General features: G+C 38.1%; 1 protein-coding gene across 1 annotated transcript in view; it reads left to right on the top strand.

The window, feature by feature from the left end:
* The window catches only part of PTPRQ (protein tyrosine phosphatase receptor type Q), a 131,294-nt gene that overhangs the window by 39,523 nt on the left and 74,860 nt on the right, over positions 1-16,911 (top strand). Inside the window, exons 24-33 of the mRNA XM_063134713.1 lie at positions 2,533-2,661; positions 3,143-3,289; positions 6,514-6,686; positions 6,823-7,021; positions 9,175-9,300; positions 9,396-9,575; positions 10,416-10,523; positions 12,617-12,898; positions 14,728-14,910; positions 15,049-15,150. Coding sequence (XP_062990783.1) covers positions 2,533-2,661; positions 3,143-3,289; positions 6,514-6,686; positions 6,823-7,021; positions 9,175-9,300; positions 9,396-9,575; positions 10,416-10,523; positions 12,617-12,898; positions 14,728-14,910; positions 15,049-15,150 — 1,629 coding nt within the window. The remainder of the gene's footprint in view (positions 1-2,532; positions 2,662-3,142; positions 3,290-6,513; positions 6,687-6,822; positions 7,022-9,174; positions 9,301-9,395; positions 9,576-10,415; positions 10,524-12,616; positions 12,899-14,727; positions 14,911-15,048; positions 15,151-16,911) is intronic.

The following is a 16,911-nucleotide window of genomic DNA, read 5'->3' as shown; positions in this document are numbered from 1 at the left end:
CACCCTGGTCTGGGCTTTTATCTTGCTCTCTTTGTTTAGCATTTCTCTCTCTCAAATTTATATCTTCTCCTTTGTATTCTAGAATCCATATTTCAGCTTTTTTCCCCATCTTGTCTCTTGCCAAAACCTCTGTGGCTTTGCCTAGCCACTTGGCTTATGAAAGGGAGGGCTTTCCAGCATTAGGTTACTTTTAAAAGGTTGTACACGCACTTCTCACTTCCAGGAAACCATCCACTCTGAGTGATTATGAAGCAACATGGAAGGCTTGCATCTGCTGGTGTAGGTGCAAGTCACTCATCCATAGGGAGGCAACCCGTAAAGAGCTTCTTCTCTTCATACACCCAGGTCTGGACTTGGGTTTGAAGCTAAACACTTGCCACAGACAAGTCTCAGCTCTTTGGTCCTTTTCAGGGTTACACCTCTGACCACATATCTACATCTCAGGAGGTTCTTCACTGCTCATTCCTCTGATAGTGTGTCATTTCCCATCCCAGACCCAACATGTTCCTCTAAAGAGACTTACCAAAGCGTCATTTGAGCCCCCACACCAAGTCCCTCCAGTGCTCTTCTCATTAAAGGTGGCCTTCCTAATATCAGTCATAAGGCCTGAAGAATCTCTGAGGTAGGGACCTTATCTATCAGAGACCACATTTGGATTTTCCCCAAGAACTTAGTAATATTCTAATTCTTGTAACTTTTCATATATTTTCTTTTGTTTTATGGATTTAAAATTATTGTTGTTAATTATAATTGTAATTCATATTTAGTTAATGTGTAGTCAGTTCTTTTCTCAAGGATCTCTGCATTTCCTGGCCATTGGGAGGAGTTAACCCATTTGTGATCCCTCTGTCACACCAAACCAGAAAGAATCTTCATAGTAATAGACCAATGTTGTGATTGAGCAGGGGGTTGGACTCGATGGCCTTGTAGACCCCTTCCAACTCTGCTATTCTATGATTTCCAAACTTTAAAAGCAACCATGTGGTAGAAGACAGATTAAGATTTGAGCTACGGTTCTTTTCCCTAATGATATTTTCCTGATCTAAATTGCCTAGTTGCCATTTGACTATTAGGGATAACCTATGGATCCTTTTTACACTTCCTTACATTACAAAGATCTTCATAGTTTGGTGGCACAGTATTCTAAAATGGGCTGGGTTTCCATAAACAAAGACAATAAATGATTACGCCCTGTATAAATGCAAAAATTGTTTATTGAGTAAGTTGTGTCCCTTAATGAGAATTGCAGGTCTACTTAGGATGCAATCCTATGCATATTTAGACAGGAAAAAAGACCTTCAATTCTTATCATTGCTGACTGGGGAATGCTGGGAGTTGGAGGAGTTTTTTCTGCTCATTATGCATAATTATGCCTTTAACTTCTTCAGGACTTAACATTTTACAACAACCTTCCCCAACTTGGCACCATCCAGAAATTTTAGACCTCAACTCCCATCAGCCGCAACCAATGTGGTTAATGATCAGGACTGCTGGGAGTTGTAGTCCAAAACAGGAGGGCACCAGGTTGGGAGAGGTTGTTTTAAAATAATACAATGATTGTAGCTGATGCCATTAGAGTTGGCAAAACAACAGAGAATGATAAAGTAATATTCGGTAAGCATTGAGCACCTTTTGAATGAAAAAGGTATTTATTTCCATCGATCAACAGCTGTTCCCATTTTGACAGCTACTGTAATATATATTTGTCCTTTTTCTTGGCCAGTAATGCCTTTGAATAATGTCAAGTTTGACCTAATCAAACAGCTGAAGCATTTTGTCAACAGGACAAAACGGCAATATGTTAGGGATATCATTAACAAACTAAGTGTTCAAGAAAATATTCCAAACAGTTTGAATTTATAGCCAAGACTATTTTTAGAAAGTGGCATATAAAGTGTGCTTTTAACACTTTTTTTGTAGTCTCTATTAATAACACATATCTCTATTAAGTAACTTAGGGTGCAATCCTATGCATGTTTAGACAGAAAAAAGCCCTACAAGTTCCAGCATTCCCCAGCCATACGATTGTATCCTTAATTTTATGTGCCCAAATGTCTACAGCTTGCCAACTAGTTACAAAATTGGTTGTCATTTAAGAATATTAAGAATACCTATCTTAATTTGAGCTTAATAGAGTACCTTTTGTATTTATGACATTTTGTTCTTTTATCATGAAGTGATAAAGTATGGCTTGGTCATAGTGTCGTCATTTATTTGATGTACAGTGCTTTGTAATAAAGTGCTATATAAATAAGTATTATTAATATGTATCTAGTATATTGTTGAATATTATTGTTATATACTTTGGTTCAGTTAAGATATTCTATTAGTATTGTATTCATTGTATTTTTTGTAAACTGTTGACCTACTTTATTTGATTAACAGCACTTTGAAATAAAGTGCTATATAAATGATTATGATGATGTACATATTATGAATTATAAGATTATTATAGCAGTGAAATGATGCTGGGTGGGGACTGACATAAGCATAGACTTCATGGACGTAACAGTCCTCTTTACCTTATTTTAGTTCCAGAAGATCCACCTCAAAATTTTGTCAGAGGCAACATCACTGGAAAGTCTTTCTCAGTTTCTTGGGAACCACCAACCATTGTTACTGGAAAGTTTAGCTACAGAGTTGAATTATATGGACCATCTGGTAAATCAGAACCTATGTATTTTTGTTTCATGGTCTGTACATGACTTTTTAGAAATGAGTGTGATAACAAAAATAGCAGCTTTCACAGCTATATTGTAATAAGGCTTAATTACATTATTTGACTGAAATTGTACCAGTGTCAGCTGGTGAAAGCTTTTATTTAATGTCCTCCTTCCTTAGCTGCTTCTTTCTGAAAAGGTGAGGTGTCTTGCTTGGCAGCAGGCAAAAGAATGTATATGCCATTCAACCTAAAGGTTAACTGGAGGAAATAACAAGGCAAATTTTGTTTGGCTAAATTAACACAATTGATTTTTAGCAACACTGATGATAATACTAATTAAAGTGCAGTATACATTTCACCTAAATTCATGGGTAAACATTAATTGCCTGTTGAGTTGTCTTTCAATAGAACTAGAAGTAACCCTATAAAAAAGGTGAATTCTTTTTCTTTCCTTTTATTAAACTTACCTGTTCATTTCAGGCCATATTTTGGATAACAGCACAAAAGACCTCAAGTTTACCTTTAATAATCTAATACCATTCACAACATATGATGCTTTTGTTGCTGCTGAGACAAGTGCTGGGGTGGGGCCAAAGTCCAACCTAACTGTTTTCACACCTGCAGGAGGTAAGCTCCATGTTTTGATACATTTATTTTATGGAAAGACAGGTTTTGGAAAGCCAGTGTTTACAAATACAGCCTATGAAAAATAGGTGTGATGGTTGGATCTTATGGTTGCTTGGAATGTTGAGTTGCACTCTGACTTCCCCTTTGATGGTGTTTCAATATTGCATGAAGAGAAGACCTTTCTGTTCCAGCAGGCCCATATTTGGGTTGCTTGATGTGATGCGTGAACCTGGAACTAAGGGACAAGCAATCCAGAGTTTTAACCCATGGTTTGTGGTTGGGTTAAACCTCTGGGTTATCTGTCTCTCAACATCCCAGAGTTCCAGGTTTGCACTTCAAATCAAATAGCCATTTCTAGGTTGTTACTGGAAGTGGATACAAAACAGGAGCAGGAAGTGTGTGGGAGGCAGTGTTGTATACAAACCAGATCAATATGTGGTCACTTTTCCACCCACTGCCTTGCCTGGATTGATACACACACACACACACACACACACACACACACACACACACACACACACTGAGGCAATTCTGGTCCTTTATGTTTGTTTCAGTTATATGTGTTTTATTTCCCAGGAATCATGGGAGAAGAATCTTTTTTCTCCCAAGAATCTTGCATCTGATTTAATGTTCCAGAATTTGCATTTCAAAAGCTGTCCCATTCCTGAGTTCCAAAAGCAGTTTAGGGATTAGGTATGAGAGAAATTTAATGGAAACTGCCAATGTTACATACATGTTTCCCCTCCCCCAATGCCTTGCTCTTGTATCGAAATTCCTGGCTGCTTTTTGAAGTTGGACTTTTGAAGGACAAAATAAATAAATCAGGTGTTGTCCTTTCTAGAATCCCATCTTTATAATTTCTGAATAAAAATCCATTTTGAGTTGTGAAACCACAGTAATTATTTGACCATTAGATGGCAGTAAGTGGTTACAATACAGGCAAACTTGGAATTTATTTCATAATCTTACTCATTGAAGGGGCAAATTTTACTTTCTACAGCTCATTTAGCTTTAAGGTGATACTATTTTAAGCAACTTTATAATAAAGTTCTACTTTGATATGGTGCTGATACATGATGCATTAATGTGAATAACTTGCACTTCAGATACAAGATTGCCTTCCATATGCGTAAGAATAGTTCTTCCCATATACTCCATTTCCTTCTATTTCTTTACAGTTAATAGAATGATTATTGTAAAGGGCTATCCTAGCAAATAGACAAGACATGATTGGCCCAAAATGAACATGAAGGGAGGGAGGGAGAAAAGATGCATATTTACTTGCAATTATTTGGATTTAACTATCACTGTCATACTAGCAACCATGCTGATTACTCTGATGAATGGGTAGGTGAGAAAGGACTCATAGGGCTCTATCACACCAGCATTATAGCCCACTGTTGCCCTGCATTGTATGTTGATGAATCACATGCCATCATCCTTGTCCTGCCTTGATATTGCCTCCCCCACCCCCTTTAGTGCTATTTTTTGGTGCGGGCAAAGTCCGGATCTTCCAGTAATGCGAAAGGACACTGCTCTACCCTCAACATGTATTTTTAGGGGGCATGTGTGCCTAAGGGTAGTCTCACTAAAAAAAAAAGGAGTGCAGTGTGATTCTCCACTCAACTGTGAAGAATCACAGTTAAATCTCATTTAACTCTATGTTCTTACTCCTGAGTAGGCATAACCAGGGGTACATTTTGACCTTAAAAGAAATGTGGAAAATTTATTTATTTATTACATTTTTATACCGCCCAATAGCCGAAGTTCTCTGGGCGGTGCACCCTCCCTGCCCACAGCTCCCTCATTTTTAAAGATAAAGAGATCAAAATTGGCACAATGATAGCTCTTAAGTAGAGTTTCCAGCTTGCCAAGTTTGAATGAGATTAGTCCATCCCCTGATTTTTTTAGGATTTTTTTTTTTAAAAAAAACCTTAAATCCTTTTCCTGGAAGTTCACAAATATGAAGGATGGCTTTTCCTTTCCTTAGTAAGCCTGTATCTGTTCAATGGGGTTTACTCAAAGGTAAGCATGCATGGGATTTTACAAAAGAAATGAGTTAAATCATTGTTTATCTGTCTCTGTCACTGAAGTGCTCGCTCTCTCTCTCTCTCTCTCTCTCTCTCTCTCTCTCTCTCTCTCTCACACACACACACACACACACACACACACACACACACACACACTGCAATGGTGCCCCCAAGTGTAACACTTTCCCCCTGGAAGTGAATGGCTTCATTTTTTTTATCATTCTAAATTGTAATAAAGAGATAGACCTTGGGAACTGGCCTTTATATATCAGAATAGTGATGTGGAAGGAAGGAAGCCTGCTCTGATAGACCGAAATAGCTAGCTACCCTGAATGAATGGATGAGTGGTTTACTGCAAGGCTAATATCTGTTCAGCCCTAAGAGTCCTGGAAATTATTACTTGCCCTGATGGGACTAATGATTACTTCAGCTGGGGTCATTAGCTATTCTGACGACATAAACAATTCACTAAATATTTCTAAAGTTCCTAGCTGATCTGAATATCCACCAAGATCAGGTAACTTCCCAACATGCAGAACTTCAGCAACATGCATAATTGTAGTATATCTTAAAATTGGTAGAACAAAGTGTGCTATCAGTGGAAATAGGACATCAGACATTCCTGCTTCCAAGATCCTAAAGCCATTTTAGTTAATCCATCAGAATTCTGCTCAAACAGAATATTTGCTAGCCAAATTTTAAAATGTGAGTGCAACTAACATGCAGCATAGCTGAATGGACCCTAGGGCCAATTCACAGGGTACTTGAATTGTTGCAACTTTGGCTTATATTGCAGGCATACATGTCTAGATTCAGGGTAACATGAATCCAAACCCTGTCAACCAGGAAGACTCCACATTTTAATGGCTATAGAAGCTATCAAAACCTAAGACTAGACTCCAGATCTTCACACAAATATTTTCTGATGCTTACAAGTTTTTCTGATGGAACAAATTAGTGATTTTATAGAGGATTTTGTTAACATAAGAGAAGAATTCATGAGTAGTATCCAATGTTAGTCCTATGTAGAGTTGAGCCATTGTAATAAATGAGACACTTGTTAGTCACAATTAACTTTTAATTGTGTTACACAATTAACACAATTCCCTTCATTTTAATGGGGCTATTCTATGTAGGAATAACATTGCATACTACTTGAAGTGTTTAATTGTCATTATGTTCCATATGTTCTAGTTCCTGGACCTGTATTTGATTTGCATGTGGCAGACGAAGCAGCAACCTTTATTAGAATTGCTTGGAAGAAACCACAGCAACCAAATGGAATCATCACACAGTACAGAGTAAAAGTTTTGCTTGAGGACACAGGGGAAACTCTTGAAGATACAATTCTAACAGAAAAAAATAAGGTGCTTTCATTTGAAACCAGCTACTACTTGTTGATTCTCAGTACTTTCACATTATCCCTTATTTCTCATTCTAATGTAAGGATTGAAAATGAGAGAGTTTTAGTCAGTGAAAATGTCTCTTTTATTTTCATTTTAGCATTTTATTGAATCTGTGGATCCAGATTTGATAAATGAATATACACCATCTTTCACATGGAATAAAATAGACACAGTAACCGAAGGTTCAGCTGAGATGTTTCCGACAGTGCACACATTTTCTCCAGTGAAATTTACTAGTATAGCTGGTGATAATTTTCCTACTCTGAATGAAGTTGCAGAACTACATGCAGAATCAGGTAAGCTGTAAAGGTTCTTTTCTAAACCTACCTCATTGTTCAAAAGGCTACTGTCACATACAGTAGATGATGTTAGCACAGAGATCAGCCAAATTATTAATGAGTCATTTGCTGATTCTGACTCTCCCACCCCCCACACACACAACTGCCGCCTGAAGCAAATGAAAAATACCACACAAGCAGAGATTACTAGCCTCTTGTCACCTAGTTGACCTTCCTTCCAGAGAAAGAAGATGCCAGAGTTCCTGGACAAGCTGCATAGACAATCAGTTATTACAGTTGCCAAGGCAGGTGTGATTGGAGGAGATTAGCATATCCCTGTGTCCCTTGCAGACCTTAATTTTTCCAAGAGCTTTTGACTAATAGGTTTTCAAATGTCACAGAAAGTAAATAGGTCAAAAAGTTACAGCTCTGCTACATGGGGGCAACAAACAGGTGGAGATGGCCCTGTGACACAGTGATGTCATTAGCATGCACAGCATTATCAATGGAGCATTTTTCTTGACTAAGTATGGATATTTATGAGCCATTCAACAAGGCCTGGCTGACAGATATAGGCTTAAAAGGCATTTCTGATTTTTTTTTTCTGTTCAAGTGAAGGCATTAAACAAGACAAGGCCACATTCTGATTTTATTTACATTCCTTTGAAGGTCACTTGTAAATGAAACTAGTTTTTTTAAAAATACAGCCAAGCTTCTTGGTGGTCATGACTGATCTTGCACTAATGGTTCAAAAGACACGTATTCCATTTCCATTATAATAAGAATAATTTAATTTCCTTTCTCTTTTTTCACCAATGTGTATACTACAAGAATGAAAACATGTTAAGGTTACAATCCTATATACACTTACCAAGGAATAATTCTTATTAAACTCAATGGGGTTTACTTATGAGTAGACATACATAGGTTTGCAGTGTAAAACTGCTATTTCTTAGTCTGCCTGTATGTTATATGACAGCAGTCCCCAACCTTTTTGGCACTAGGGACAATCATGGAAGACAATTTTTCCACGGACCGGTGTGTGTGTGTGTGTGTGTGTGTGTTGAGGGGATGGTTTTGGGATAATTCAAGCACATTACATTTATTGTGCACTTTATTTCTATTATTATTACATTGTAATATATAATGAAATAATTATACAACTCACCATAATGCAGAATCAGTGGGAGCCCTGAGCTTGTTTTCCTGCAACTAGACAGTCCTATCTGGGGGTGATGGGAGACAGTGACACCCAAAGTGTGTTGCTTATGTCCAGTCTATTCCGTAATCTCGTTTTGGTTGTTGTCAATGCAGAAATTGCATTGTTGTCAATGAGAGCACGGCCTGGTTCCTAACAGGCCACAGACCCGGACCGGTCCATGGCCTGGGGGTTGGGGAACCCTATTATTTGACACACAGGGTTCATTTCTCGGCTGTATCCAATGCCAGCCTCTGTTCCATCTGAATGATATGCTTTTATTTTATTGGATTGCTAATTTCTAGTGCTGTGCCAAAATTGCTCTCATATTTTTTTCCCAATCATTCTCTGTCAATTTGATAGAAAAGTAATTGCTTTCAAAAAACAAATTTAATGGTGAAGAAAATTTCAGAGAAATTCTCATGGGTTGGGTTTGGGTTTCTTGTGTTTACCTTAGTTAGGAGATGGCCAAAGAGGGTGTGCAAATGTCCTGTTTTTCATCTCTCTGGCAGCCTGTAGTTTTCTCAGCTTCCCACACTTCAATTAAGGCTCAGGAGAAGACATCATGAAGTAATTCCAATCCAAAGGGATTTTTTAGATGAGAAAGTTCTGGCAGTCTGGGAGGCTGCAGAGCAATGCAGAGGTGTGTAATAGAAAGGAAAACGCACACTCACATACAGTACCCTCAGCCAACTTGCAGTGATTTGCCAATGGTGAGCCCTACCTGTGAGGAACTGTTGAGAATTTCTCTTGCCCTGGAGAAATTCAGTGAAATTATCTCCCCAATTTTTCCACTTACAAATAGGGAGGAGAATTTCCAGTGGCCATTTGTGCACAGCTCTACTACTTTAATTTGCTTTGGTGCTGATCAACTTGACAATCATTTTGGTGCTGATTATTTAATGAAAAGATAACAATGTTTTCTTTTCCTTTTTAATATGTAAAGCATTTATTGATGCCATCAACCTTTCAGCTGAGCAGCTGTCATATCTTGTAAATGGACTCCAGCCTTTCACTAAATATGTAATTGCTGTGTCTGCTTTTACAATCATTGGAGAAGGACCACCAGCTATTCTCATTGCTAGGACAAGTGAACAAGGTAACGTTTCATGACTGAAATGTTTTCATGCTGGCAGTTCTTAATTTCCCCCCAATTTTCTAACTGAGACAAAATGGTTTGTTTTTGTTCTGCAGTTCCAAGCTCCGTAAAAAACATAAATTATAAAAATATTAGTTCATCCTCAGTTTTGCTGTCTTGGGATATACCAATAAATCCCAATGGAAAAATCACACATTACACAGTTTATGCAATGGAGCTGGATACAAACAGAGCTTTTCACTTGACTACATCAAATAACAGCATCTTAATTACAGGTAATGGTAGTGTAAAAATATTTGTAGCAGCTGTTAAAATGTGTTGGAATAATTGAATATAAATGCATCTGTTTTCATATTCTGTCTCTACTATCAGCATGCTTTAGAGAACTGAAATCCTTCTAAAGCACTGGCCCTTTTTATAGGCATTGTCTAGCACATCCTCAGCCTGGAGTGATGGTGAATCCAAGAACCTTTATACAAGTTCTGGGTATTATGAAGGTCTCTTATTTTTACTGCACTTGAAATAGTGTTCTGCAGAATTTACTTATGCCAAATTGTGCTATCATTTTGCATTCACTTTGATGATTAAAAATAAACATTCTCTCTCACCCTCTTTCTCTTATCCCGCCCAAAACACATACTATTTTCAGTGACTACAAGTGTCTAGCAGAGAATTTAGCAAAGTAAAATAATAAAAGATAGATCCAGTTATACCCTGCATACCCAAAGAGGCTTTGGGTTTTGTGTTTCTTGAACAGCACACCCCTCTCATCTATATGGCATAGAGAACAGATATCTGCTGTTAAAGATGGGGGGGTATTAAAATACTGGGAATATTCAGTTCTTTGAATCCTGGTCCATAAGAATAATAGTTAAAACTAAGTTATAAAACCAAGAAGTTCAGCATGCTACACTGAAAACCCCTCCTAAATAAGACTTGACAACTTTACCTAGATCATTCAACTTGTAATGTCTTGGTGTTCCTTGGGAATAATGTCTGCTTGCTGTCCATTAGAGGAAATGAAAACTGTATAAATCTGTTTATTTTGATGGGGCTTACATGAGTGAAGGTACCAGTGGATTGCATTTGTGGAGTTTGCTTCTTATTCCGTCTAGGTTTGAGAAAGTATACAAATTATAAAATGAGGGTAGCAGCTTCTACTACAATAGGAGAAAGTGCTCTGTCCGAAGACAATGATATTTTTGTGAGAACACCTGAAGATGGTAAGCATATTGTTCATGCTGATTTTATTGTTTGGTATGTCTTGGCTGATTGAGCCATGTCAGTACCTAAAAATACTGAATGAAATATGAATATATACAAATGTTTTTTAAAAATGTTAACTGTGTCCAGGTTTTGTAAAATTGACCTTTCTTAGCTCATTCAAACCATTCATGTTGTTGTTCAGTCAACCTAGTTGTAACTTGACTTGAAACTTACTAAATCTGCATTTTTGAGGATCTTCATTGTAACTAATCTCTAGAAAATTCCACCTCAATTTCCTGTCTGCTATCGTAACTACATTTTTTTTCTACGTAAAACAGGAAGGCAGCTTTTCCTGATAGGGATTTACATGAAGTAGAAAGAAATGTTTCTAAATTTCCCAAGAATCTTAATTTAATATGTCTAATAGCTATAATGCACTAAATATTATGACTAATATAGCTAAATATATAAGCAATATGTAGTGGTTTTTATTTTGCATTATAATAAGCCAACAGTTTTGGCAGAAATGAGATAGCCTTTTCTTTTATTCAAGAGTTCAATATGAATCCTTCATAAGAGTTCGATATGAATGAAATGATTGCTCTCTTAAGTTATACTGTCTATATGATCTATGTCGGGAGAAAGACAGGGGGAGTGTGACTCTGCTGATTCTCCTTGATCTCTCAGTGGCTTTTGATACCATTAATCATGGTATTCTTCTGGGACGACTGGCTGAGTTAGGAGTGGGAGGGACTGCATTGCAGTGGTTCCACTCCTACTTGGCAGGTTGGCTCCAGAAGGTGGTGCTTTGGGAACATTGCTTGGCCCCGTGGATTTTCCAGTATGGGGTTCCTCAGGGGTCAATCTTTCCCCCATGCTGTTTAACATTTACATGAAACAGTTGGGTGTTCGTTGTCAGCAGTACGCTGATGCACACAGCTCTATTTCTCCTTTTCATCTTCATCAGGTGAGGCTGATATGCTGAACCAGTTCCTGGCTGCAACAATGGACTGGATGAGGGCTAATAAACTGAAACTCAATCCAGACAAGACTGAGATGCTGTTAGTGGGTGGTTCTTCTGACCAGATAGAGGGTGTTCAACCTGTTCTGGATGGGGTTGCATTCCCTCTGAAGGAGCAGGTTTGTAGCTTGGGGTTCTCCTAGAACCATCTCTGTCACTTGAGGTTCAGGTGGCCTTGGTGGAACAAGTGCCTTCTACCAACTTCGGTTGGTGGCCCAGCTATGCCCCTATCTGGACAGGGATAACCTGGCTTCAGTTGTCTATGATCTGGTAACCTCCAAGTTAGATTACTGTAATGCCCTCTATATGGGGCAGCCTTTGAAGATGGTTCAGAAGCTGCAGCTTCTGTAACATGCAGCTGCCAAATTGATAACAGGAACCAGAAGGTTTGAACATTTAAGACTGACTCTGGCCTGCTTGCATTTGCTGCCTGTACGTTTCCAAGCCCAATTCAAAGTGCTGGTTTTAACCTATAAGGCCTTACACAGCTTGCGACCACAATACCTGATGGAACGTCTCTCCTGACATGAACCTACCTGTACATTATGTTCAACATCTAAGGTCCTCCTTTGGGTGCCTACTCTGAGGGAAGCTCGGAGGATGGCAACAAGGGAGAGGGCCTTTTCAGTGGTGGCCCCCCAATTATGGAATGATCTCCCCAACGAGGCTCACCTGGTGCCAACATTGTTATATTTTTGGTTCCAGATCAAGACTTTTCTCCCAGGCATTTAACAGCATATGTTGAGTTTTTAACTGACTGAGAATAGTTGTTTTGAATGGATATTGTACGTAATCTGTTGTTATGCTTTTTATGGTTTTAAATTTTGTATATCGGTTTTTAATGTTCAGTATTTTAAACTTTGTAAACCGCCCAGAGATCTTCGGATATGGGGCGGTATATAAATGTAATAAATAAATAAATGTAACATTATAGTGACAGTATAAATATGAGAAAGGAAAATATAATCTTTTCCACACCTTACTGTAATTTCTGAATGCTGGATTTTTAAAGCAACTATGAATCAATGGAAACATGTCTGATATATTGAAAAGATCTCTACAACTTTCTTTGTGATTTTTGAACTAAAGAACCCAGTTCGCCACCAAAGAATGTCGAGATACTAGAAGTGACAGCCACAGAAATAAATTTAAGATGGTCACCACCAGAAAAGCCTAATGGGATCATAACTCATTATGAAATTATATATGATGATGCCACTACTTTAATTTTTAAAAATACTACAGCGACAAACCTTCTTTTAAATGGCTTGAAACCATTCACTCTGTATAACATTTCTGTCCTGGCATTCACTCGCCTTGGTCATGGGAATCAGTCATCTGCCCTGTTATCTGTACGAACGGCTGAAACTGGTAAGTGCAAAATGTTCTATGGCTTTGGTTTTAAGCATTGTTATTGCAATGAAGTCCCACATTTCAAATCAATAGGATTGATTGCAAAATAAACATGTTTAGGATTTGGGTATTAAGCTGAAATATTATGATGGAACATATTTGGTTTTGCATGTGATATGTGTGCGATATGCTCCTGCATAGGGATTCTCGGAGTGTGAGATTACCTCCCTGTGCATTTTCACTGAGTGAAAGCAGGCTGTGGCTTTGTCTTGACCTTGATCTCTGCAGTTCAGCCAACCCTGTGGTCTATACTTTTGTGTTTTCAATTGTTCTGCAATGTTTTGGATGATCTAGGACTTGCAGTCCCACTTTTCAACAACAGTCATGCAGTATCCTGTCTTGTGATTTCATGTTTGGAAACATAAGTTCTTGGTGGCTCATAATACTCACTTCATACCAAAGTGAGTCTTACAACTCTGAAAGTTCTTGAGCTCTGATTTTAATCTAAGCTGGAGAAAAGGTCAAATCCTTCCTCCCTGCCCTTTTCCCACAAACCAGCCCATATCCATACCCCCTTCTCCCTGACTCCCACCTACCTAGCTTTCTGTTCTGATATTGGCAGTGGTGGGATAGTGGTACCTATGTAGGGTGACCATATGAAAAGGAGGTCAGGGCTCCTGTATCTTTAACTGCTGCATAGAAAAGGGAATTTCAGCAGGTGTCATTTGTATATATGGAGAACCTGGTGAAATTCCCTCTTCATCACAACAGTTAAAGCTGCAGGAGCTATACTAGAGTGACCAGATTCAAAAGAGGGCAGGGCACCTGCAGCTCTGTTGTGATGAAGAAGAAATTTGTTGTGATGAAGAGGAAATTCCCCCAGGTTCCCCATATATACAAATGACACCTGCTGAAATTCCCTTTTCAATACAACTGTTAAAGATACAGGAACCCTGTCCTCCTTTTCATATGGTCACCCTATACTTATGTGGCACACCACTATGGCTGCAAGGCAAGAAAAATAGGTGCTTGGAAATGAAGTTTTCCGAGGATTACTAACATCTGACTTGCAGCTCTAGTAATATGCCAAGCTATTTGCTTTTACTATATTTTTTTGTATTTTTATTTATTGCACACGATTCTGATATCTCTCAGTGGTTTATAAATTTTATAATAAATAAATAAATAAGTGTGTGTGCGCGTGTGCGCGTGGGGAAGGTCCCATTGCCTAGTGCAGCAAGCCAGGTGGGTGAGCATCAGATAGTCATAGGCAATTACAACCCCTTTGTACCCTGGCATGTTCCTAAGCTCAAGAGTATTGAGGACAGTTAAGGAGAAGCCTGCTATACATCTGCCTTCCTCTTTTCACCCTAGTACCAAGGATTTGTTGGCCTGGTGAGTGAGGAATGACCAGGTCCATCCACTACAAATAATTGTAATATCCCACTCTAGACTTAAAGAAACCATCTGCTCTGGTTGAAGAATATTTTTCCCCATTTGTGTACCTGACCTCCAGGGACCACTCTGGAGGACAAAAGGCACCAACAGAACATTTTAAAACTGGATTTGAGATTTAAAAAGTTACCAGGCTGCAAGCTGCAAGAAAATGCTCTTTAATATTGGTTTAATTTTGTCTTTTAAAGCTAAACTTAATATCTGTTGGTAGTTTTGCAAGGATTACACAGGCTGGGGCTTGGTGGATCAAGGAATAATGGTCCTGTTTGGCGATTGGGGCTGTTTTCTCTTGAGTTTCAGTTGTTGGCACATCCTTAGTAGTAGTACTATATGCATAGTAATTCTCTCAAATTTAATTTGAATAACCTTTTGCTTGAATTCTTTCCTTTCAGTACCAGACTTCCCACCACAAAACATAACCTACAGGAACATATCTTCTTCAGAAATAGAGTTATCATTTTACCCCCCATCTGTCCCCAACGGGATTATAGAGAGCTATACTATATATCTCAGAGAGGCTGATGGAACTGATGAAAGAATCATCAACACCACTCATCTGTCACTAATTATTACAGGTGATTACTATAGCAGGTTGTTACTTTAAAACTTTATTCATTTATTCATAATCTTTATTCATCATTTGACTTTTTCTAATTGTAACATTGAAACCAAGGAAAATATAAATATGCTTAACATATTTACTCTTTATTTAGGTTTAAAAATCTATACAAAATACATAGTTGAGGTGTCTTCAAGTACTGTAAAAGGGGAAGGTGCTCGCAGTGCACCGCTGAACATATTGACTGATGAAGATGGTAAGTTTTCTGTCATTGTTGAATTACAATGTTTTGTGTTTGTACTGGTGAAGCCTTTCACATCAATTGTTTAAGGTGGACTGTCATGCCAGAATGTTTGCAAGCAATCTTCTCTGAGCAAGGGAAAAGTTGCCAGTTAGTAGGTATTAAACCTTCACAGAAAAGGAGGAGTTTTGCAGGCCAAGCTGAAAACTGAGAAGTGTCCCGGTTAGAATAATATTAAAGGACAAAATACAGCTATCATTATTGTACAAGCCCAATAAGTTCACACATTTGATAAATTTTAAAGGTCCTTTTTTAGCCAAATTTCAGAAGGCAGTGCTATGGCAAATCAGTTATGAGAAGCACATAAACAAAAACGTTGCTAATGTACTTTCTTGCAAGTACAGAGTGTTCTGAGCATCAGGCCAATTGCTTCATACATTTGCTCATAGCTGTGCAATTTTCCTAATTTCCATGCATGACTACAACTATGACGTGTTGTTGTTTTTAATGTTTTGGGACATGATGCTGTTTTGTGTGGTTTAAACTAAATATGATTATAAAGAAATACTTTTTATTGTGATTAGTAGCAGTAATAGCAATAACAACAATAACAACAACACATTTTAACTGATGAATATTTATTGAATCTTGATAACATGTTCGGTTGTCTTAACAAAGTGGTAACAAAGTATTTCAGACAACACGTTAAGCCATGGTTAGGCTGCTAACCCTTTTGCAGTTGTTTAAACTGTGGTTATGTAGCCACCATGGTTAGGAATGGTTCACATGACACACTAAGCCATAATGTTTAGCTCAAAATGCTTAACCATCACAGTTCAGCATGTTGTCTGAACAGGGCCGATTTCAACATGTTCTAAAATTTACAAAGAAGATTAGGAGCTGCTTTATACTGAGTCAGACCAATGGGCCCAGTCTTGACTAGGGATGGAGCCCCAAAGCTTCAAGGAGAGCTCTATTCCAGCACCATTACTATATATGGGTCCAATTCCAAGACTTTTACTTCTTTAGCATAGATGTTCAAGTATTCTAATGCTACTTTTAAGAAGCTGCATGTCCTATGGGTAGACAAACATGGATCAGTCCTTCTAAATATGTGAAGATAATGAAACAATTTTTTTATTTTGCATAACAATCATTGATAAAGATGGGGGGTTTGAATGTTTTGGCACGCGTTTGTGGGTTGTTGTTGAGGTTTTTTGGACTTAGACATAGGATGGGAAACCTGTGGCTCTCAGCCTAATTTCTGAGATGGCACAGAGAGAAAGATGGGTTGGTGTAGAGAGAATAAGCTATGCAATGCTGCCAGCTGCACCCACCATTGACTGTAGCCCCCAATTGACCCTTCATAGGAAAAAAGGATTATTTGATTAGAAAACTATTGCTTCCAAAATTGAGTACATTTGGATTTAAAAACAACAACCACCAATCTGATGTATTTTACTCAGATTTAACTCTGTGTGTGTATGGATCACTATTGTATTTTATAGTGGAGTCTGGTGGCTTCAGTGTCAATGCAGCAGTGAATCCATTCTAGATTTCAGTCGGTGCTCTAAAGGAGCTATTCAAGTGATTCACCACCCCACTGACATTGAAACCACCAGCCTCCACTGGTATTTTATGGATGGATGGATGTATACATTTATGGATTTGAAAGGATTTCTGCCTCACTTTTCTATTCGCAGAATCCACAAGATGGCTTAGAGTGAAATTATAAAACAATATGTAAAACAATAAAACACACACTAAAATTTATTA

The sequence above is a fragment of the Elgaria multicarinata genome, chromosome 9 (genome assembly GCF_023053635.1).
Source record: "Elgaria multicarinata webbii isolate HBS135686 ecotype San Diego chromosome 9, rElgMul1.1.pri, whole genome shotgun sequence".
NCBI lineage: Eukaryota > Metazoa > Chordata > Lepidosauria > Squamata > Anguidae > Elgaria > Elgaria multicarinata.
Note: the sequence above shows the minus strand (reverse complement) of the source record. Positions and strands in the feature narration are given on the sequence as shown.